The 25777-nt window shown below is 32.5% G+C and overlaps 2 protein-coding genes across 6 annotated transcripts in view; one reads left to right on the plus strand and one right to left on the minus strand.

The window, feature by feature from the left end:
• Window positions 1-14110, minus strand: part of LOC148609270 (phosphatidylinositol 4-phosphate 3-kinase C2 domain-containing subunit alpha-like) — a 46376-nt gene extending 32266 nt beyond the window's left edge. For 3 of the 5 annotated variants that reach the window (XM_088541440.1, XM_088541438.1, XM_088541439.1), the window contains exons 1-12: window positions 13801-14109; window positions 10546-12045; window positions 9884-9960; window positions 9394-9542; window positions 8731-8857; window positions 7511-7622; window positions 7097-7167; window positions 5444-5513; window positions 4910-5044; window positions 3952-4010; window positions 3068-3082; window positions 736-878 (exon numbers count right to left, since the gene is read on the minus strand). In XM_088541440.1, coding sequence (XP_088397566.1) covers window positions 736-878; window positions 3068-3082; window positions 3952-4010; window positions 4910-5044; window positions 5444-5513; window positions 7097-7167; window positions 7511-7622; window positions 8731-8857; window positions 9394-9542; window positions 9884-9960; window positions 10546-12009 — 2422 coding nt within the window. In that variant the 5' untranslated portion in view covers window positions 12010-12045; window positions 13801-14109. Of the gene's footprint in view, window positions 1-735; window positions 879-3067; window positions 3083-3951; window positions 4011-4909; window positions 5045-5443; window positions 5514-7096; window positions 7168-7510; window positions 7623-8730; window positions 8858-9393; window positions 9543-9883; window positions 9961-10545; window positions 12046-13800 lie in introns of all 5 variants that reach the window. The other 2 variants (XM_088541434.1, XM_088541435.1) reach the window with 2 other exon arrangements.
• Window positions 14111-14275: 165 nt separating this feature from the next.
• LOC148609271 (sorting nexin lst-4-like) overlaps window positions 14276-25777 on the plus strand; it is a 43937-nt gene continuing 32435 nt past the window's right edge. The window contains exon 1 of the mRNA XM_088543369.1: window positions 14276-14379. Coding sequence (XP_088399495.1) covers window positions 14365-14379 — 15 coding nt within the window. The 5' untranslated portion in view covers window positions 14276-14364. The remainder of the gene's footprint in view (window positions 14380-25777) is intronic.

Consider the following 25777-nt stretch of genomic DNA (forward strand, 5'->3'; position numbering starts at 1 on the left):
ACACACGTGTATAGATTATAATTGAGAATGCAGGTCCATTTGAAACAGGTAAGTTTAAAAAGAACCTTGTACAAATAAAACATTGAAGTACTTTTGTATATTCACAAATTCACTTATCCTTTCATATTTTGACAATTGATAGAAGTTGCTGTTTGTGATTCACTAATTTTATGTTGTAACGGTCATTCATATCTAGTAATATGATTTTAGGCTATGTCTATTATGGACGGAACTCAATGTGTGTCCTCAAACTATCTTTTAGCTTTACACATTATATTTGGGTTGCATTTCTGACTGTCACTGTTACAGTTTTCAAATTGTTTGTTGTGAATTAACAGTTTAAACAAACATTTAAATAACAAAATAAATCTAAAATTGTATTTAAGACAAAACAGTGCCTCTGCACTTGTGCGTTCTTCTACTTCCATGTAGACAAATTTTGTCACTTCCTTCAGAATATTTTTTAGCCATTCATAGTTCTGGTCTTACAATCTATATATATAGGAAATTGATGATGGTCCATTCATTATAAGCTTCCTGCAGGTAGAAACATAAATTAGGGATGAAATGTTGGCAACGTTCTACGTATGTAGTTCCTCTGTCAAATCATAAATGACTCAAAATCTTTAATGTATCAACCCTCAAAAAACTTCACCTACGGCTTGGTTTATATAACATGTTCTAGGGTTGATAAATCATGATAGTAACTTTATTTATTAATTCTATAATACTAACCCCAATCTGCCTTGACCATAGCACCAATCAGAAAGTCAGTATGGAATGTGATACAATACATCCTTATAAACTCCTTCACAGCCTTCAACAACTGTTCTAAAGCCTCCTCCATTTCTTCTATCAAGGAACATTTTATGGCCATCCTATAATTATAAACACAGTGAACAAAAAATTAAACCTTTCTCAATTTTCCCAAGAGAGTTATAATTATTTAACTGTGATCGTAAATTCATAAAAGAATATTTATCTCTATATTGCTTGTATCAATGGATCAGAAGAATACTCATACTAAAATTTGGCACAGGATTAAATACAAACGTCATGTAAACTCACAAAATTGAAGGACACTTTCATAGAAAATTGACCGAGGATTCCCTTGTTAATACATCATGCCTGAACAATAATTGTTCTTGTGGTCAAACAATGATTGTTATCTTAGTTTAAACAGAAGTCTAAGACAATGTTAAAGGATAAACATGGAAAAAGTTTGAAGTTTAGAGGTAGTTAAGAGGATAGATATGTATAAATATAGATTCTCCTTCAGTATCACAGGGGATTACAGGATTTCTCCACTCGAGATAGTTAAAATCTACAATTTAACTATCCAGAGTGGAGAAATTCTTTAATCCCCAAGAGAAATGAGGGAGAATCTGTATCTCCCATGAATAAAACCATAAAAAATAAAATAAACAACACCCTACAATCTCCATATATCAACTACGTCATCTAAGACCTCCCCTCCAGTCATTAAGTCATTGCGTCATCAATATCACTACCATTATGAATAGTTGATACTCTACCAACTCATCTTTTAAAATATGAATAACATTCCTAAATCAACAATTATTTAATTGATCAACAATATGAAATAACAACTGCAAACATGGTAAACATGGTAAGCATGATAAGCGTGGAAGTCTTCACGCAACATTTTAATTTCCCGGGACGTGGCTGTATATTACAAATTTTTAATCAGTCGCTCGTGCGCTGTGAATGAAACCTATGAATGGGAGAATAGGGTATGTTAATCTAGTCACATGACTCTGAAAAATGATGAGATTGGGCCCCATCTACCATTCAAATATATATGTCTATAATAGAGCATTAGGTTCAGTAATAAACACAATAACACCTTTCTGTGTAAAAATACAGATTAAAATGACAAATATCTATCTTTATTACTAGAAGATTTTGCATAGTAATCCAGGAAGTAAACAACAGATTTCAGTACTTTCTACTTCGGTAATGCAGTAATTCAGGTAATGAAAATAAAACTAGAATGAGACTTACAAACCCTATTCGTCCATCAAAGTTCACTCAATTTTTATCTTAACAGTGTCACTGTCCATCATCCAAAGTTAAAAATGTTTTTGTATCTTTAAAACAGAAAAAAATTAAGCTTCTCCCTTCAATACAGCTCATGTATAAATTTCATGTAAATCTCTCAAAGCCTTTTAAGTTACAATGTATAAACATGTGCAGAATCATTAGAAACAGACAAGCAAAAAAATGTATAGAAAATTATCAGAAATATCGGAATAAGTTTTAAATGTTCTCAAGCATATATATCTAAATTAAGCAATTCAGTAAAATTCTCTTCATAGAAAACTTGACAAGAGTATTGAAGGTGTAAGAGAACCAAAGTTTAATCAAAGATCTTATTTATATACTGCAACAGTTCTATTTGAGCAGTCAAAATGCATTGACCATATATTTACAACTGATAAATGGTCACTGACTGAATATAACTTTCTGTTCTGACATCACAACATTAAAATGTTTTGTAGCAGACAGGATGTAATAAAAAATATAAAAATGTTGTTTTTCTTGCTTAATACATCATTTTTTTATTTAAAATTTCATACCAATATAAAGACAATAACAGTGCAACAACTTGACAGAAACTTTGATATACAAATTCGGCTGAAACTGGTGAAAATGCTCAGAACAACCTCACATTTTCTCACGATCTAAGACTCATCTGTACATCAGTTTTATGTAGAGTCAGACAGTGCACTTTTATTGTCTATACGCTTTAATTAGAAGTCAAATAATTATATCATTTAGTGTTGAGGGATATTATTAAGCCATTGTTTTTGGTGACTTGGCGTAAAAGTGAGACTGTAGTATATCTGAATGTTTCCTTTTCTTTGAGAAAAAATGTTGAAACCTTCCTAAAGTGTTTATGACAAGCTACCACCATAATTCATATACACATCTAAAAACTACATAATTGGAGCAGTTAGCCATTCCAATGATATATACATGTGTAATTTTTTTTAAAGTGCCTGTCAGAAGCATGCAGTTTATTAAAGCTAATAAAAAGATTTACCCTCCATTGTTGTACCTACATACATGTAACAGAACTTGTGACTAGGATATCAATAAAATCCACTAAAATGCTCAATCAAACAACATAATGCATTAATAAGTATAAAAAAGGGTCAATAAAAAGTATAAAAACCTCCTTTTTAAAACTTGAAGTTGATATTGGACAGAAACCAAAATCATTTACAATGTATGCCCCATTTATATTAAGTCACATGCCAAATTTAAAATCAATCCATTCATTTTTTTACGGCAATTTTCTCTATCATTCCATATAGTGAAAAACAGCAAAGCCCAATATAAAAAGACAATGATATCGGAGACCACCCGAATTCTTTACATTTGCCACATCTATATGAGACAAAACACCAAATTTAAAATCAATCCATCAATTGGCAGCTGAGATAATTGTGATGAAATTAGAAAGGACAAAGTGTTGGACAAAAAATATACCACCCACTCTCTAAAAGAAATTACTGATGTAATAATTATATGTAAATTGATTTGTAAAAATAGAACACATAAAATGTTAAATTTTTCTCCTTTATAAAAGGTATATAACAGGCAGCGTTCCCCAATTCACTTACGTACTATCAGATGTTTCCAGTGATATAATATTTAAATGTAACAAGAATACAAAAAAAGCCAGATACCACTAAAATACCAAATATACAAGCATAAACATATAAAGCATACAATTATGAAGTGGCTTATGTCCTCTTCTCACAAAGAGTATCATACTTCATCATTATTTATGATATGGCTTCAATACAACAAAACATAACTGAATTTCTGAACCATTAAACAAAAAAACATCAGTGCACATGGATAATTAAAAAGACCTAATAGCAAAACTAGGAAAAAAATTGACATCGAATGGCGACCTACCCTATAGCCTGCTGTGTAGCCAGATCTGTGTCTTTACTTATTACTTGGTTTTCTTGGCTCTAAAAACATAACAACTTTATGAATGAACAATTTAAAGGTGTATGTTTCACCATACAGATACACTAGTAACTGTTAAAATTGTTCTTGTTGTCAAATTGATTTCCTCATCTTTTCCAGTGAAAAAATCTGCTCTGAATAATATCATTGTAAATTTACAGTAAGTTGAGCCACAATATTTTCTACTCTGTGAAATATCTTTGTAAACTTACAGTTATTTGAGCCACAATATTTTCTACTATGTGAAATATCTTTGTAAACTTACAGTAAGATGAGTCACAATATTTTCTACTCTGTGAAATATCTTTGTAAACTTACAATAAGCTGAGCACAATATTTTCTACTCTGTGAAATGTCTTTGTAAACTTACAGTAAGATGAGCCAAGATATTTTCTACTCAGTGTAATGTCTTTTTAAAATTACTGTAAGTCGAGCCACAATATTTTCTACTCAGTGTATTATTGTCTTTGTAAACTTATAGTAAGATGAGCCACAATATTTCCTACTCAGTGAAATATCTTCGTAAACTTACAGTAAGCTGAGCCACAATATTTTCTACTCTGTGAAATATCTTTGTAAACTAACAGTAAGTTGAGGCACAATATTTACTACCCTAAAATATCTTTGTAAACTTACAGTAAGTTGAGCCACGATATTTTCTACTCAGTGAAATATCTTTGTAAACTTACAGTAAGTTGAGCCACAATATTTTCTACTCGATGAAATATCTTTGTAAACTTACAGTAAGTTGAGCCACAATATTTTCTACTCGATGAAATATCTTTGTAAACTTACAGTAAGTTGAGCCATGATATTTTCAACTCAGTGTAATGTCTTTGTAAACTTACAGTAAATTGAGCCACGAAATTTTCTACTCTGTGTAATATCTTTTTAAACTTACAGTAAGTTGAGCCACGATATTTTCTACTCTGTGTAATGTTTTAGTTATGTCCATTGTTTCTATTTTGCACAAGGTCAGACAGATAGCCTTCACTGCCTGGCTTAATGGTAAGGTGTTAATCAGTGCTGTCTCATTCTAAAAAGAAAAAAAAATCAATATCTTGACTAAGGTTTACATCCAAATTCTCTGGTTATTTTTCTCTGTATGGTGAAGTTTGATCAGATTACATTATTATTCAAAAGGATGAATAAAGGCAGTGAATTTCATATTAACTCCCTTTAACAGAATTTTTCTAAAATTCTAGACAAGCAACATGAATCCTCTAATTATTGTTACAAGTATATAGTATTGAATATATGAATCTAGAACATTTAAAACATGACTGGTACTTTTAAATACTCCATATAGACATTGAACATGTATTTATCTCATATTAGTTTTGACAACCTTAAATGACCTATTCCCTGTAAAGGTCAATTTTAGCAAACTCATTTATGAATTTACGGTAGTCATAAAATAAAAAAAAAAAATTACCTTGAGTATGTGGTCACGTAATTTTTCTACTTCCGTGTAAAAGGCATTTAGTAGTATCTCCATTTGTTCTCTGAAAAATCACAATACGACAGTTTTTGATCTATGGAAAGATAACACAGATAAGAAGAGCACAAATAATTTGTCATTAAAAAGTGACTACTTACACATACAATTATGGACACTTAAATTAGAATATCATAATTTCAAAATTACAGAAATAATCTGTACAACCCAAAAAGATCGCAGATCATACTTGATAGTAACAGTTTCCACAAAACCATGTTTAATGTTAACATTTAAATACAATTTAAACATAGTTTTTTCCTTACAATTACTGCCTATATCCTCATACTAATTATCCATAGCTTGATTAAATTTTATTGAATAAATTTGGTTTCAACAGAGTCAATTTTATACACATGTATACCTGTTTACCTTTGGAACAGTTCATGTGGGAGATTCTCCCCCATTGACATTCTCTCATGCAGAAATTTTGACATAACAGCAAAGTTCTGATGTTAAAATTCAACTACTGTGAAAGTACTATTTTTTATGGGGGTACCATTTTTTGTGGTTTCCGTGGGTAGCCCAAACCAAAAAATTTTGTTTGTTTGTTTGTTGGGGTTTAACGTCCGAGCAGCAATATTTCAGCTATATACAGACAATGAACATGAAATTGATGACAAAATGAACATGAAATGATGATGAAATGAAAAAGGGATGGGACACAAGGATAATGGGGTCGACAAATTTTGATTGTCACTGGAAATAGGGAGAGGTGGGTAGGGTCGGGCAATTTAGCCTCCTGTGGCGGAGCCCTATGGTTCCTACTCTGGGAGAATACCACAGTAGGGTTCTTCAATGTGCGAGGAACATGGCATCTTTCCCAACACAGTGCACCACTATGGTTTTCCGTATTACAGCCTGACAACCCCAGCATGTAACACACCAGGGGTACCCCATTCCACCACCTGGGGCACACATCCCAGTTGCTCTGTGGGCAGAGCGCCCTAGCCCCCTGCTAGGGTTCTAAGCACTATTAAGTTGCCTTTTACGACAAGCTTAGCGCTGCTGCAGGGATATTCTTTTAACACCCGGACCTGCACGGGGCAAAAAAAAAAATTTGGTTCCTAACGAAAAGGAGATTCCCATTGATGTGTATCTTGAAAACCTTAAAACCATGAATTCAATTAATCCACAAACCTATGTTTCTTCACAATCCACAAAAACTGGTATCCCTGAATTAAAGTAATTTCAAAATATTTATACTTTTTTACAGAATACATGTATATATAATTTTAACCTAAAACTTCCCACAAAATTTGTCAATGATTTTGTGGGTGCCTCCCTCTTATGTGGCAGAGTTACCAGGTATATTTTGTGGGAGTCTCCCCCTAATGTGATAGAGTTAACAGGTATATTTTGTGTCTCCCCCTAATGTTGGAGGGCTACCAGGTATATTTTGTGGGAGTTTCCCCTAATGTTGGAGGGCTACCAGGTATATTTTGTGGGAGTTTCCCCTAATGTTGGAGGGTTACCAGGTATATTTTGGGTGTCTGCCCCTAATGTTGGAGGACTACCAAGTATTTTTGTGGGAGTCTCCCCCTAATGTGGGTTACCAGGTATATTTAGGGGGAGTCTCCTAATACTTACTTATTTGCTATTGTTTCATCAGTTTTAACATAATCTTTTGGGAAAAACAAACACTGACTATCATCATCGATCTGAAAAAATAATGATAAATTTCATTATCCTGCAATCATAGTGAAGAAATTACATTCTTTTAAAATGAATTTGTTGTTTATTTAGGAAGCAATTCTGTTTTGTAATATGTCTTATAATATATAACTCAAAGTAAGAATTCTAAGTACTGCCCTCATAAAAAAAAAGAACAAGAATAAATCACTCCAAAATATCACCAAATAAGTTGGTGTACACTAATACAAAATTTTATTCTAGTCTATTTCACTGTTAAGAATTCTTAAAACATGGAAGGACAGAAAGGTGAATCTTTTCCTACATATCCCTCTAGTATAACTTTAAAATATTTCTTGTTATAAATCTTACAGTTCTGAGAAATGGACATGTGACATCTTGCCGTCTCATCAAATTAAACTTGATATCTTCATCTAACTTCATACAGTTATGTACATACTCATATTGGCACAAAGGGTAGTCACTGAAAATTAAGTACATGTAGTTGGTATAAACATTATCCAATCATACTACACAGCTCTCTCCAGTGTCTTATATCAAAGCCTGGAAATATTTCCACTTACAAATTTCAAGTTTACAGGCTTTGAGATACTACACACCTTTTGTTTTTTCTAAGGCCATAAAAATTATATATCTGTTTATATTTACATTCTAGGCAAAAATAGGATCAGTAGGTAGGCATTGTCATTTTATTTTGTCTTTTCATTTCATGTTTTCAGCACAGGTTTCTCCTTTACTTCAACCAAATCATTACTTTTGGATCTTGAAGTAAAATTTTCAAGTCCATCTCCATGTGGTACTACTCTTAAACATTTGTGTTTATGAGTCTATAATAAACCACAATAGTCCATATGAAAATATTAATTAGATAATTAGATTTCAGTACTGTAATGCTGGTTGACATGGCCTGTGCCATGCTTTTTGTTATAACTGGGTCACAATAAGCTTTGAAAAATTTGAAAATCCACTGTCAACTCAAACACTGGAATAACTTAGCTGAAATGATTTTCCATTTTTATCCTGAAATTATTGATTTTTATTTTTTTACTTCCAGCAGATTAAATGACTCAGGGTAGGGGAAAATAGCGTTGGTCAGGTAACCATAAACAGTCATATACATTTTTATGACCTAATACATCTAAACAGCAAATTGACCAGGTTTATGCCATGCCATTACACATGAATTTTATCTTGACCAACTATTCTATATATTAAATAGAATGCAGTTTAAGTCTTGGGGAAGAAAAAAAAGAAATGCAAGAAATGTTTTAATCAAGACTTCAACAAACATTACTTTTTTCTAGATATTCACTCTGACAGCAAAAACAAAAATTTGCAATGAAATTTAAGTAAATAATTTTCAATTTTTAATTATGAAGAGGCAACAATTATTTCAAAACAAACTTTGCTACTCAATTAAAAAAAGTATCACTTGTTGAGCTTAGCCATGATGCAAATGTTCCTGAAGTAAAATTAAAGATTTTTTTTGGGACAAAACTGGTTTAAAGTCAGGAGTTTCATATGAAAAGAAGCTTATGTTCATAATTAATATTAATTAATTTACTACATACTTAAGCAGATACTCAGCTCTATCCCGGACTTTGAGTATAAAATCAGATGTATCTAGAGAAGTGTCTTGTCCCCCACCTAAGGCACTGTATAAAACATGGCTCACGACCATCTCTGATTGGTTACTCACTGAAAATTATTACAAAAATATTATTCAGAATTAAGTACAACTTAAGAAAGCAATCTAAGATTGTTTATAATTCAGAAAAAAAAATAACAAAAGTAATTTTCAATAGATGTAGTGCTATTCCTGTTGCAATAATAAAGAAAATAAACTTGTAGTCATATGTCCCCTGTCGCCACAAAAAAAAGTTCAACTTCAAAAGTCTCATAAGTCCTGTAAAATCTATTGAATCAAAATGGTGGCATAATATGATCATCTACAAAAGGTGACAAACAATCCAACAAAATTTGAACAAAATCTGTCTTGTGAGTTGCATCAATGAGTTTCATCAGACGACAGACTGAAAGCAGAATTTCTATGTCCTCCTGCGCGTAGTGGCAGGGGACAGTAAATGTCACAAGGGTATGGTTTTACACTTGTAAATCATTTTTAAAAAAAAAATTATATTAATGATGATAGCCATAATAAGAACAACTTGTTAAATACATCAATTGAAATTATAACAGAACTTTGATGAAATACTAGAGAAAAAATTTCTTACCATCACATGTAAACACTACAGGTTCTACGACAAAGTCTGAGTATACTATAATCTTGACAGACATAGATGTTTGTTGTTTGGTACACAAAGGACTAACCAGAAACCCAAGGTTAGTACTGGTGTCTGTAGATCTATAGCGCGACTTTAAGCTGTCAATAAAAATAAAACCTGGGTTATCATAATGAATATTGTATTCATATTACAATTGAGGAAGGGTGTTAAATATCATTATTTGCTTAATGAGAAGGTCTAGATGAGAAAGGTAAATAAAGGAGTCCTGACAAGTTTGGTATATCTTAATTAAATTTTGTTCATAGAAATATAAAAAAAATGTTTTTTCGACCAATTATAACAAAGCATTCCTCTTGAATTAATTTGATGTACAGTTTGTATGCAATACATAAACAAAAACACACATCTACTATACACAGGAATGTAATGAACAAAAATTGAACAGTAAAGAATTTATGTCCATTCCTCATTTACTTACTCCACAACCATCTTACAGAATGCATTAGACTCATCATCTACAAACATGTGCTGTCTTAGCTTCTCAAATGACTTGTCCTGTGAAAGACATAAAAGATACATGTATTAAACATTATCAAAATACCAATTACCTGTATCATAGCCAAATTATGAGAAAATACACAAAAAAAAAAACATAATTTCATACATGTACAAAATAAGTGTTTTTGTAACGCTTTTTCAAAAGAGCCACCTCCTATTAGGAACCAAAAAAGTTTGCACAAAGTACATTGTAAGATTATTGAGAAAACTGTATGATTATGAGATATTTTTTCTTGGGGAAAACAGCCTGCATTCAGAGGTAAATCAAAGCCAACAAAATCACTGAAAATGTTAATAAGATTCATTTTTTTAGTTTTGACTTTTTTTTGCATCAAGAAAAATGAAACAATAGAATTTGTAAACATTTGATTTTATGTTTTGTTCACTTATTTTTATTTAATTTTTTTTTCCATTCTGATCATTTTATATTTCAGTATATATTTTATTTGGTAGTTGTTTAAATTATACATGTATCATTTTCTTTTTATCTTTATTTTGTGGATTTAATGATATCATGCCATTCAATGTACATGTTAACTGATTTATTTAATTTCAAAATTCTACATGTATAACAGATCATACCTTAGACTTCGGTGGAGGAGGTCTAGGTGGTGCCTCAGATTCTGCCTCAACCTGAGGTATCTCACTCCTAAGGAACTTCTCCAACTCATCATGGCTGACCATTGGACAAACACCTTCATCCTCCTCTTCTTCTGGTAGTTGTGGATATAGGAGGGAGCTATTTAATTTTTCATTCACTGTTAAAGATTCATTTGATGCTTCAGCAAAAACAAATGATGGGAAACCATCCTGTGGAGATCCAGTTAAAATGCCTTCTTTAGAACTGACTGATTCACTCCTTTGTCTCTTATAAAGTGGATCAAATGATTCCAATGATAAATATTCTCTTTCAAAATCCTCCTTCTCTTCATCAGAGAGTTCTATCAAGTCACTGCCTCGTCTACTACGTGGTCGACCAACATCATCAACAAAGTCACGGTTATGGAAATTATCACTAAAAACATCATCTGTCTGTTTATTCTCTTTCCTTAAATTATCAAACTCACTTCCACTAGGTGTCCTGTGAAGGCCTGATTGAGGCACATTTAGTCTATTAGGAAATAATGAATTCACTCCGTGAATGCTGGCAGGACGGTTCTCTTTAACGGCTGGATTTACAGTAGGAAAATATGGCTGAGAAAACTGATGTTGTAACTGAGGAACAGAAGACTGGTTTGAAAAATTTTGAACATTATAAGCAGAAGGATGCATAGGAAGCACAGGTACCAGTCCTCTGCCTAATTGTAAATTTGTAGGATACATGGGCATGTTTGGCACATCCGATGATAAACTCTTTCTTGGTGGCAAAGCTGGTGGTCTATTAGAACTAACATTTTGATTATTGATAGCTAACCATGGGTCATTTAATGCAGGTGAAATCAGTTCAGAGTTCCATCCATAACTTCCCATCTGTCCAGCTGGTTGCCAAGATGATTGAACAGGGGCAGTAGTTGGATCTCTTCGTAACTCTCTAAAAGCATGACTTATGTCAGGATAAGCTTGTGAGTTTGTTTTTGTAATTGTGTTGTCTGTTGATGAAAACTGAGAGGTTTTCTCAGTAGTTTCACTACTACATGTAGTTGTATTGTCAAATGTTAAACCTTGTAAATCCATACTAAATGCACCAGTTGTAGAACTTTTCTGATCAGATTTCATGGCTTGCATTCCTTCTAATGAATGCGAGTCCGAAGTAAAAGATGTTTGATTAGGAATGCTGGAAGTTTGCTTGGAAATGCTAGCTTGAACTGTGTTTATATTTGACCAACTCGGACCAGTAAAAGAACTACCAAACGGATCTGATGGGTTTTGGAAGTTCATTCCTGAATTAAAACAATCAGTGTTTAAATTTGTGAGATTCCATCCTATAGGCGGAGGTTCAGATCGTCTTGCTCTCTGAGGAATGGGTGGTGGAGGAGTCAAAGCAGGAACAGGAGAATTATTAGTTCCTCTCTGTTGGTAGTTTCCTTGCTGTGAACTAAATGCCATTCTACAATCTATTCTAGGTTACAGTTACATTCATATCTATAAGACACAAAAAATTATGTGGCAAAGAGTGACAAAAGCTGAAAGGAGGTGTAAAGCAAACATTGCCCCTAAAATAATTATTTCTAATCAATTTGAGAATTTCATCAAAGTTTATGCCTAAATTGCAAAAAAAACTTAAATGTACTGGTGGTTAGTAAATGCTTTTCACACAGATGCTGATCATTGAAATACAGCAAAATTCTGCCAAATTGAGGTACAGAATTGTGGGCTAAACCAGATTTTATAGATGCTAACCCTCCAGCTTTCTTACTGTTTATTATTTCTGGTATATTGCAATACTTACAGGCAGCATAAAATTGACATTGGGCAAAGTACATATAGATAAAATCAGTAGTCAAACAGCATAGAAATTCATGAAAATCCATTGTTTAAAATTTTTTGTCAGAAACATATTTCTCAATAAAACCTGGACAGCATATGTAATTCTCGTCATGTGACTCTGTGGTTTCATAAGAATGGGCCCTTTTCTATTATTTAAATGCATGGTGATTTGTTGTTTACATAGTATTGAGTTTCGTATTAAAAGCAGAACATATTTTTGTGTAAAAATACCTCTATAAACAGACAAATATCTAGTTCTACAAGATAAAAATGTAGCGAAAAGCATGAAATAGAAAAGTTTGCATTGTACTGCAGCATTTTAAGTTGTTTTGCATTTTGATCAATTAGAAATAAAAATTAAATTGAAAAAATTAGGGCTTTATAGTTGTTATTTCTTGTAACAAATGTTCTTACAGAATGTGATTTTGAACCTTGGGATACACACGCATAATGCATTTTCAATTGTTTATTGGTTAAGGAGGAGTTATCAAGGGAACCTAAATTCAAACAAAAATCAAAAAATATATTTCAAGTATAAAGACTAGACAGGAAAAATAGATTCACATAACCAAGAACATTTAATAACCAAAATAAGACGTACAAAGAAACAAAAATAAATGAGCAACTACGACTCCACAAAAAACTTGGAGTATGGACCAGGTGTGCCTGTAGGGAAAATGTCCTCTGCTTCTCAAGACACACCTGCTGAGTTGCTCATAAAATGTCACACCTCAGGTTGATGAAAGAGGAAAGGAAAACTATGAAACAGTGAACAAATGGGTTCTCATGGTACAGTTGGATACACCATTATGATCCATGAGTCTTTAGTAGTAATGACTAAATCTTGCAGCAAAATAACCCTGTTCCATAATCCTAATTGTATGAAGTCTAACTTAATTAAGTTCATTTCAGAATTCAAAGTCAATCACTTTGTTTATAAAACAATATCAAATCCATCAAAACTTTATCCAAAGTCTTCAGGTAAAATTTTAACCTCCTAATAAATTTAGAAAAAAACGTAAAATTTTGACAGGAAAGTGAATAAATAGTTGGGTACCTTAACTTCCAGTTACACATACACATTTTAGGCCTTTAGACTTCAGAAAGCCAATCAAACAAGAAATATCAGAAAAATATACATCATTTTCTTGATTAGAAATGAATTGACCTTTCCACATCTCACGCAATTTTCAGTTCTTAACATAGAGTAAGAATGAATATTTTAGCAAAACATTATTTTCATACAGGGAAAAGTTGGTACATTTTAAACCCCACAGAAAAAAAACACACACACACACACAACTCATGAAAATGTATTATTTCCATGATAAAGTACTTAAGATGTCATAAAACAAATTTCAAGCTAATAAAGGTTCGGCAAACAAACTTTACGCACATTCAAAGGTTTACCTTAACATTTTTGCATGATGTGCTGGCTTCAAAGAATTTTCTTCCCTCTAAACTTCACAAACAAAAATGATATTCTTGACTAAGTGTAGACTGTAGTTGAAACAGGATGTTAAAACAGAGACATGGAGAAATCTGTCCCTTTGTGAAGTATTTTTCAAATGCTTTGCTACCAATACATCAATTCTGTGTTTGTGTGTCATACATGGGTTCCAAAAAAGTTGTTTCTGGGTACATAGTCCACCTTAAATGTTTTCTGCAAAATCTATTCCTGTCAAATCAACCCACTTCCGGTTAGAAACCTATCACAACTAAACGATAATAATAATATTTCACTCGTTTAACTTGCAAGAAATTTGTGAAAAAAGCAAAGGATCAATTTCTCCTTTATATTGTATCATGATATAGATAACTCAATCACAAAACATAAATATTGGAAATATTACTTATCAGATAGTTTGGTAGAAATATAAAGAACGGTAACTCTGGAGCATTTTTCAAAACACAGTGATTCCTCTTTGAAAATTTCCCAATATTTATAGATGGCGTTCTAAAGTTCACTTCGAAATGGCAGTGATAACTGTAAGTCTTAATCAAAGTGTATATCCCTCACTTTTCATTCTTAAATGACGGATGGCACACTTGTTACAACCCAACCTTAAACTGATCATTTGTGGATTACTGGTTTACAGAATCTTTCCACCATTGATGACAACTTGGAATATGTCAGTACCGCCCCCATACCTGTACTGTGTACATGTCATGTATCTATGACTATGTCAGACTTTCCATGTAATTGGGGGTAGAGAAATTAAAACAGTTTGCATATTTGCTTTAAAAGAAAGTTTCCCATGTTAGACATTAGACAGGTAAAACCTGCACCACTCCTGAAGAAACATAAGTTCATACTCAGTCATACCCTCAATCAGTCTCAACTGTTGAAGCAAGTTTTTGCCATTGGTGTTAACTTTCAAAAATTTGAAGCAAGAGATCTCCTTCTCAAAATTCTCTTAAAGTGGAGATTTGTTGTGTTTTTGTTTTTGCAACATTTTTTGACACAATTTAACCTGAAAATTTACACAAGACAGGAAGAATTTTTGTGAATGCTGCATAATCTCCTGCTTTGAAAGTTGGCACCTTTGATTTTGCACATTGAAACACAGTGAAACAAGTAAAAAGACTAATTTTCTCTGTCAAGTACAGAAATGCAAAGAATTTTTTTCCGTCAAACATAGGGGCCTACCAAAAATTTTTATAGTAGGAAAGACTGGAATCTTCTGTTAATTTAATACATAAACTGTATGCAAATATGTTGGGGAGAAAAAGTGAGATTACCTGTTATGCAATGAACAGACGAATACCTTTCCTTGGTTGATTGAATGAAATAACTTTCATCCCTTCAACTTTTGAAACAAGTACATAAGCATGTATATAAAGTCATAGTTTCAGTTGATAAGTGTATACCTGTTGTTAATGAAACTTCAACTATAGGAAGCCATACAATTCCTACTTTATGATTGTTCACCATTAGTCAGGTCACCCTTTTGTCTTTATATTTGTTTACTGTTAGTCAGGTCACTCTTTTGACTTTTTTAAGCCCACTTATAATGGTACTTATAGACTGAAAACTAATTTAAAAATAATTCAAACTCGTCTCTTACGGACCCAAATATTGACTGAAGCTGATTTTTTTTAATATTTAGGTATTTATTTGTGTTTATGAGGAATTTTATTTGATATCATTGGCTTAATCTGAGTTATTGAGGTGTGTCTAGACTGTAAAAGGAATGGTCTGTTTTAGTAATCATTAAACGTCCTCATATAGCTCTGTAACATAGAATGTAAGGTCCAATTGTGATGTTAATAGTATAAACAATGTATAAGAAACAGTCATTATTAAAGTCTTATTTGATTCATCAGTTTTGCATATTTTTTTGTGTAAAAATAATGAATTTTTGCTTGTGAATATGGCATCATCCTGTATGTGGAGGCTGCAGTGCTTATTTAAATTTCAAACTCCTTCCTCATGGTCCCAAATATTGACTTGATGCTAATTTTTATTAAGGTTTTGATGGGTGTATAGAAGGATTTTACTGAAAGCAATCAGTGCTTTATCCCCATTTATTGAGTTTATTTACCATTACAGTGTTAGAAACTTAATTTTTGGTCAATATAGACCCATCAAAATTTTATGTAGACTGCACTGTACATTGCAAAGGAAATTGAGCCAATTTCATTGTAGATCTCCATGATTTTACATAGACTTGGTCTGTAGGTCTACTGCTGACTTCTTTCACTGCCATTACCACGTAAGATACAAAGAAAATGTGTGATATTCAAATCCTGTCTTTTATAAAAATCCTACGGCAAGTTCTGCCAGACCTATAACATGTACATGTATATACATGTATATTTTTGTTCAAAAAATAAACACAACTAACTCTCCAAAGTTTACAAAATGTACCTCCTTCCTGAAATATGAGATCATTATGCCTCAAATCGAAATTATTTACAATTGTTTGGACAAATCGGACATGGTCCAAACAATTAGATTAATATGAAAAAAAAAATTGTTTCCCGAGTTTTTAGATTAAAGCTATGGGAACAAGTTAGTTTTACTTCAATTATGTCAATTCAGATTTTTTCTTAACAAATTTAACTGAGGACTGAGTCCTGCACAACAATTGTTTTTTGCCGAACCTGCATGATTTCTGCCATCAGGCCCGACAAGTCTAATAATTAGTTGCATCTCTGTGAGTGTTGGAATTCTCAGAGGATTATTGTAAATACTATTATAAGTATTTCTATACACTGCATTATATATGCAATCAACATGTACATGTACCTATAGTTATGGGAAACACTTTTATCATTTTTGACAACTATCATTGTGGTGTTGCTAAAGCCCTTGTTTTGATTTGATTGTTCACTGAGTAAAGATGAGACCATGCAATCTCACATGTATACATTCTATATAAAAGGCCACTGAGTAAAGATGAGAGCATGTAATCTCCTCACATGTATACATTCTATATAAAAGGCCACCGAGTAAAGATGAGACATGTATACATTCTATATAAAAGGCCACTGAGTAAAGATGAGACATGTATACATTCTATATAAAAGGCCACTGAGTAAAGATGAGAGCATGCAATCTCCTCACATGTATACATTGTATATAAAAGACCACTGAGTAAAGATGAGAGCATGCAATCTCCTCACATGTATACATTCTATATAAAAGGCTAATTAAAATCAGTTGTCAGTTGTTATATTTTTTTATGTACATGTTTTTTGAAGAAATTTCTGGCAAACTGATTTAAATCTTGCCTTTGTATTTTTATTAGCTTGTTTTGAGTGGACCTTCTATTTTGGATTTTTTAGGTCTCACATCAGCAAACATGTACCATTTCCTGACATGGGGTTACCCATCTCTTATCCATTACTCATTCTACACAACTGAATGAAACATAATGAAACTTTCACAGAATCTTCATTTTATATTCCCATTGTGCACTTCCTTTTTTTGATTTTAATCAGAATTAATTTGGGGTTTTGCATTAATACATATTACCATTGTGTACCCATTGTTATGATTTTGATTCAAGTTGTCAATGTGCATGTTAGGGGAGTAGGGGTATCAATTCAATGTGCATGTCAGGGGAGTAGGGGTATCAATTCAATGTGCATGTTAGGGGAGTAGGGGTATCAATTCAATGTGCATGTTAGGGAGTAGGGGTATCAATTCAATGTGCATGTTAGGGAGTAGGGGTATCAATTCAATGTGCATGTTAGGGAGTAGGGGTATCAATTCAATGTGCATGTCAGGGGAGTAGGGGTATCAATTCAATGTGCATGTTAGGGAGTAGGGGTATCAATTCAATGTGCATGTTAGGGGAGTAGGGGTATCAATTCAATGTGCATGTTAGGGAGTAGGGGTATCAATTCAATGTGCATGTTAGGGAGTAGGGGTATCAATTCAATGTGCATGTTAGGGGAGTAGGGGTATCAATTCAATGTGCATGTTAGGGGAGTAGGGGTATCAATTCAATGTGCATGTCAGGGGAGTAGGGGTATCAATTCAATGTGCATGTTAGGGAGTAGGGGTATCAATTCAATGTGCATGTCAGGGGAGTAGGGGTATCAATTCAATGTGCATGTCAGGGGAGTAGGGGTATCAATTCAATGTGCATGTCAGGGGAGTAGGGGTATCAATTCAATGTGCATGTCAGGGGAGTAGGGGTATCAATTCAATGTGCATGTCAGGGGAGTAGGGGTATCAATTCAATGTGCATGTCAGGGAAGTAGGGGTATCAATTCAATGTGCATGTTAGGGGAGTAGGGGTATCAATTCAATGTGCATGTCAGGGGAGTAGGGGTATCAATTCAATGTGCATGTTAGGGAGTAGGGGTATCAATTCAATGTGCATGTCAGGGGAGTAGGGGTATCAATTCAATGTGCATGTTAGGGAGTAGGGGTATCAATTCAATGTGCATGTTAGGGAGTAGGGGTATCAATTCAATGTGCATGTCAGGGAAGTAGGGGTATCAATTCAATGTGCATGTTAGGGAGTAGGGGTATCAATTCAATGTGCATGTCAGGGGAGTAGGGGTATCAATTCAATGTGCATGTTAGGGAGTAGGGGTATCAATTCAATGTGCATGTTAGGGAAGTAGGGGTATCAATTCAATGTGCATGTCAGGGGAGTAGGGGTATCAATTCAATGTGCATGTTAGGGAGTAGGGGTATCAATTCAATGTGCATTTTCACAGTTTTTCTAGTTTTGTAGACGCTTCAATACTTAAATAGTGAATTTTTGCATTTTACCAACTTGCAATTAATTTTTGGAATATTATCAATATCTTAGAACCCTCTAAAGTATATGTGCAGTATACTGGTATACATATTAAAACCCTCTAATAGTATATGTGCAGTTTACTGGTATACATATTAAAACCCTCTATAGTATATGTGCAGTATACTGGAATACATATTAAAACCCTCTATAGTATATGTGCAGTATACTGGTATACATATTAAAACCCTCTAATAGTATATGTGCAGTTTACTGGTATACATATTAAAACCCTCTAATAGTATATGTGCAATATACTGGAATACATATTAAAACCCTCTATAGTATATGTGCAGTATACTGGTACATGTATACATATTAAAACCCTCTATAGTATATGAGCAGTATATTGGTATACATATTAAAACCCTCTATAGTATATGAGCAGTATACTGGTATACATATTAAAACCCTCTATAGTATATGAGCAGTATACTGGTATACATATTAAAACCCTCTATAGTATATGAGCAGTATATTGGTATACATATTAAAACCCTCTATAGTATATGAGCAGTATACTGGTATACATATTAAAACCCTCTATAGTATATGAGCAGTATACTGGTATATATATTTATCTGACAGTCATTTGAAAAGATTATTTGTAAGTTTTACAGTATTTTATGGCATTTAATTATGATTAAATTAAAACCAATTTACATTTATATCTTTTTTTTTTACCGGTGACATTTGATTTAACTTGAATAACTGTATAGATATAATTATGTGGTTTTCCTGGCAAAGGCTTCTTTCTTGTGACATTTTTTGTTAGGCCTTGTTCATAAGATATGTCCTTTGTCATGCACATGTACATATATATTACATGTATTATGAATGACATTTTACATGCATCAGTGCTCTCAGTTCACACAGCTAGTGGCCTTAAGCCTATCCAAAAAAAAACAGTCGTAGCATAGGGCTACTAACTGTTTTACCAGAATACAATTTTTAAGAGCATGGTGCTTTAAACGTTTTATTGCTAATCTACATGTACATTATGTACATGACAGCCATGCTGTATGACTCTCTGTCCTAGAAGAGCTAATATGGTATTGTTTTATAGAGGATAGTCTACTGAGAAAAAATGCATTGTTTTTTTTCACTAATACTGTACTTTATTACATCAATTAGGATTGTCAGAAGGAAGTTGAAATTGAATTTAACACTTACTAATTCCATTATCATGATTATAAACATCATACATGTATATTTTCAAGTGATGTAATATTTTTTCCTAAAGTATGTGAAATTCCAGGAAGAATTTGTTAAAATTCAGTTGAATGGGAGAGTTATTTTAGGCATTAAAACAACTTTATCATTTTAATGATTCAGAACTTAAGAGCTACATTTTTTAAAATGATTTAGCAATTAATTCTTTGACATGTCTCTATATTTATTTTGTTTTATTTGAAGTTTCAAAATCAGACTGCACTTAACATTTTGTAACTGTTCCAATTATAATAATGAAATACATGCACAAGAAGGTTCAAATTTGATTTGAAGTACAAAGGAATTTGGTGTATAATTTTAAAACTTCACTTATTTTTGGCTGGCAACACTGATGATGGTCCTTAAAGGTTCAACTTTGTTTGTCCAACAGTCCAAATTTTGTGAGGGTAAATCTCAGGAACTATTCATGTATATTCTGTATTTCCTCCAATAATGAAGAGTATTTTACAGGGTAATAGATACAAGAATAAGTCACAGAGAGAGAGAAAATGAAAATAAGCATAGTTATAGTATGTACACCATTTAAAGAGACACATTAATGTCATTAGGTTAGATAAAAGGTGTAATTTCTGGATCCTTTAGAGTCTAGACTATTTTATTGAATTCCTCATTCAAATGAAATTCGGTTTTACAAGATAAAATACATGCTAGAAAACCAATGTCATCCAAACTATGTAGATATCCACTGAATTCTATTGGGTCAATGTTAATCAGATTGTACCAGAAATAGTCTCCTTTGATAAAAGCATTGCAATTTGTCACGTTATGTTACGTTATATCAGCATATAACCAAATACACTTTTCGCAAAGAATGTTTGGTAGATCATATGGTCGTACCAAAGTACATAAAGTTACTATGAAACAACATTGTTCGTTTAATTCTGGGTATTTACATGCTAAAGTCCAGGCAGGATGCTTATGATCTAATAAAGAGTGAACTTGTAGAAAGAAAATAAAGTCACACTCTGAAGAGGTTCTTTGGAACCAAAGACATTGCTCTGTGTTACATATGGCTGTTTGTACTGTCTTTTTCCATTTTGAATAGATTGGGAATTTTCCAGATATGAGGTAGTGTCAAACTCTATGATATTGTGTGTGTTTAGAACTCTGACAATGTTCCTGATAAATCCATACATAGATGTCACACATTGGTATTATATTCCATTGCTCTGGTAACAAAAAATTTCTTTGATAGTGAAGAGTTTTTCATTAGAATTAGAGTTTCCCAAGGAATAATAATTTTTGTTCATCTATCTAGGATTCCATAGTACTCCAACCAAGAAGAGCCATAGAGATAGACATATCTGTTTGAGTTCTCTACCCGATTGCCTTGAACGATTTTACATACAAAACGTCCCAAAGCTGAAGAACAAAAGTTCGACAAGCTTGTATAGTTCTATCCATAGAGTTAAGTTATTATTCAGCAAAATACTGAAATGCTGTGCATTGGTTTCGACCAGTATTGCACTGTTGTACAAAATAATTTTGTTTTTAACAGCATTATTTGGAAATTATAACTGATCACTTTTCTTTGGATTAAAATTAAATTTCCAATCAGTACTGTTATGCTGTATGATGAGCTAATGTGGTATTGTTGTGTAGAGAATAGGCTACTGAGAAAACAGGCATTGTTTTGTAGAGAATAGGCTACTGAGAAAACAGGCATTGTTGTGTAGAGAATAGGCTACTGAGAAAACAGGCATTGTTTTGTAGAGAATAGGCTACTGAGAAAACAGGCATTGTTGTGTAGAGAATAGGCTACTGAGAAAACAGGCATTGTGTAGAGAATAGGCTACTGAGAAAACAGGCATTGTTGTGTAGAGAATAGGCTACTGAGAAAACAGGCATTGTTGTGTAGAGAATAGGCTACTGAGAAAACAGGCATTGTTGTGTAGAGAATAGGCTACTGAGAAAACAGGCATTGTTGTGTAGAGAATAGGCTACTGAGAAAACATGCATTGTTGTGTAGAGAATAGGCTACTGAGAAAACATGCATTGTTGTGTAGAGAATAGGCTACTGAGAAAACATGCATTGTTGTGTAGAGAATAGGCTACTGAGAAAACATGCATTGTTGTGTAGAGAATAGGCTACTGAGAAAACAGGCATTGTTGTGTAGAGAATAGGCCACTGAGAAAACATGCATTGTTGTGTAGAGAATAGGCCACTGAGAAAACAGGCATTGTTGTGTAGAGAATAGGCCATTGAGAAAACAGGCATTGTTGTGTAGGGAATAGGCTACTGAGAAAACAGGCATTGTTGTGTAGAGAATAGGCTACTGAGAAAACAGGCATTGTTGTGTAGAGAATAGGCCACTGAGAAAACATGCATTGTTGTGTAGAGAATAGGCCACTGAGAAAACAGGCATTGTTGTGTAGAGAATAGGCCATTGAGAAAACATGCATTGTTGTGTAGGGAATAGGCTACTGAGAAAACAGGCATTGTTGTGTAGAGAATAGGCTACTGAGAAAACAGGCATTGTTGTGTAGAGAATAGGCTACTGAGAAAACAGGCATTGTTGTGTAGAGAATAGGCTACTGAGAAAACATGCATTGTTGTGTAAGGAATAGGCTACTGAGAAAACAGGCATTGTTGTGTAGAGAATAGGCTACTTAGAAAACAGGCATTGTGTAGAGAATAGGCTACTGAGAAAACATGCATTGTTTTTGTAGCGAATAGGCTACTGAGAAAACATGCATTGTTGTGTAGAGAATAGGCTACTGAGAAAACAGGCATTGTTGTGTAGAGAATAGGCTACTTAGAAAACATGCATTGTTTTTGTAGAGAATAGGCTACTGAGAAAACATGCATTGTTTTGTAGAGAATAGGCTACTGAGAAAACATGCATTGTTTTTGTAGAGAATAGGCTACTGAGAAAACATGCATTGTTTTGTAGGGAATAGGCTACTGAGAAAACATGCATTGTTTTTGTAAATACTTTATTACATCAGTTAGGATTGTCAGAAGGAAGTTGAAATTAAAATTTAACACTTACTAATTCCATTAGAAACATCTCATTTTTCGTGTGACATAACATCTTTTCATAAAATATGTGAAATTCTGGGAAGAATTTCTTAAAATTCAATGGAATAGGAGAATTATTTTTGGCATTAAAATAACTATATCATATTAATGATTCAGAATTAGAGAGCTACATTTTTTAAAATGATTTAGCAACTAATTGTTTGACTTTGGTCTATATTTATTTTGTTTTATTTGAAGTTTCGAAATTAGACTGCACTTAACATTTTTGTGAGTGTTCCAATGTGTAAAAATAGTATAATGAAATACATCTACAAGTAGGTTCACATTTGATTTGAAATCTCAAATACAAAGGTTATGGTGTATAATTGTAAAACTACACTTACTTTTGGCTGGCAACACTGATGATGGTCTTCAAAGGTTCAACTTTGTCCAACAGTCCAAATTTTGTGAGGGGAAATCTCAAGAATATAGTGCTATTTTTAAGGAAAAATCTGAAAAATAGTATACAGAAAGGTGAATAAAAATTAAGATAGTGAAATATACTTAAAATGTGAATTATCAGTTTTTGCTAATACATATAGTTATAAATGATTTCTTAAAAACATTTCATTTAGGACGTAACCCTTTCTTGTTTTGTAAATATTCTCGTTGTTCTAAGTAATAAAGCCCAAAGAGCTATTGAACTACTGTAGATTCTTTACTTCATGTCAGTCAGTCTGTCTGTTATCGTAAAATTTATTTTGCATGGATAATTATTCTCCTACATATACCATTATGCAACAGACATGAAAGTTTTACTTTCATATTCTAGACCATACTGATTTTTATACTGTACACATGCATTGTACATACTGATCTTATGCGTATGGTCTTTGCAATGAACTGATCATATAAATGAAATTATCATTTGATTTCTTTAAATTTTGAATTATTTTTAACCATCATTTTATTTCAAACATGCTTTTTTTTGTAAAATAATTTCAAAAGGGACAATTGAATGAGACTTGCAATATTAAATTAGTGTAACTAACAATTAACTAATATTTGCTTTTGTGCAATTTATTTTTTCATTATCTTTCATTCTTTTCAAATAAAAATTAATTTCTTAAAAATAATATAAAGTCAATTTACATATTTTATTAAATTATTTAAATTTTTTCAATGGGTCCAGTTGCAAATGTACTTGATATCAGTGCCAGACATGTATGTCCAAATACCTGTTTAATCTGTAAAATGTACATGCATCTGTTCCATCTAAGCCTCCTTTCAAAATGTTAGAATGTTGGTTTGCAGCTTAGGCATGAATGTTGGTCTTACCTCCTGATCAAACATCAATTTATCTATTTGTATAAAAACATATTTGTATAGAGTCTAATTTTATTTGAACTTGTGTACATTGTGACACACACTTCTGTTCAGTAGAATTAGCCATTTCTTACCATATAAAAGTCAAGTAGTGTGGTGTTAGAACCTTTTTTCTGGACTGTTTTTACAGGTTATATACCAACTATAAATAGAGATAAACTTATATTTTAATGTATGACACTGAAACTAACAGGCTCTGTCTTCTTTTATATAGGGAAGGAATATTCAAATTGAAATAAAACAATCAGGACAAATTGGCATTATTACATTATGTTATTATGCATTGACCCCATTTTTTGGTTTTGTTTTTTGGAAAACAGAGTACTGGTAGGATCAATTTTCATGAAACAAGTGCATGATCTTTAAGTACATTTGTACATATAGTTACTTTAATTGAGCATTGTAGCTTTGTCTAGAGATTTACTGAAGAATTATACAAAATCATGCAATGAGCATTTTATGCTGCTTATGTTTTGCACAACAATATTTTGTCTGGAAATCTGTCAATATACCCTTATGTTATAGTCAATGTTTTCAATATTGAAAGTGCCAGTGAAAGTAGCTCAGTAGATATTTGAATATAAGTTTTATTTGAATACTACTTTGTAAAAGTACAGGAACTTCACTTGTCAAAATCTGGACACAATATAACACTATAACCAGTCAAAAATTATATCTCATGTAAATGCACAGTATTCTGAAAGAAACAAACCCAGCAAGGATTTAAATTATTTAAAAACATGTAGGTCTATTGTATACATGTATATCTAGGCTATCATGAATGCATTTAACTCTGCATAATTTTTAGCCTGTATTGTGTTTAAATCTGTTGTCATTTTTTAGTTGGAAAAGTACATGTACACTGTAGGTTCTATTATTTACATGCTTATAGATAGTATTTTCAAAGTATCAAGTCTAGCATAAAAAAACTGAATTGTTTTTGATCATCAGAACCAAAGCTACCCATTAAAATTTAACAATAATGACACTAGTGATGAAAGAGCTCAGTTTGGTTGTTGATTACCTTACATAGCCACAGTATTAATATATGATTGTAAAAGATGATACAGTGTATATTTGTTGTTAAAATAATCAGTCAGGTACTTGTACATGTAATATCTGACTGGGAATTGAAGAAACTTTGATACTGGTACATGTATTTAGTAACAGTATAAGAAACTAATTGAAATATAAGTTTAAAATGTCAGGAAATACTTGATTCTTGATAGGATAATTACAGTTATAAAAATTAGTTGCCTGCTAAACTTCAGATTGTTTTACATTGTCCTTGCCAAATTAAGCTCAAAAGGATACTTAGTACATGTACGAGAAGTAGGATTTTAGAGGCATGTGATGTGTTTAGTATTGGTGAATAGGCCAAAACTATAAGATTTTGTTCTAGTTGAAATATAGAACTTCTCAATTATTATGTAAAAGAATAAAAAAAAAGAACTCTATATGTACTCCCTGAATTAAAAAAAAACCCTTAAACTAGATGTAAATGTCAGAAACCTGACCCATGGATGTAAGGTCACCCACCAGG

This window comes from Perna viridis, chromosome 8 (assembly GCF_037379345.1).
Source record: "Perna viridis isolate PV_CMFRI_1.1 ecotype Kerala chromosome 8, ASM3737934v1, whole genome shotgun sequence".
Classification (NCBI taxonomy): domain Eukaryota; kingdom Metazoa; phylum Mollusca; class Bivalvia; order Mytilida; family Mytilidae; genus Perna; species Perna viridis.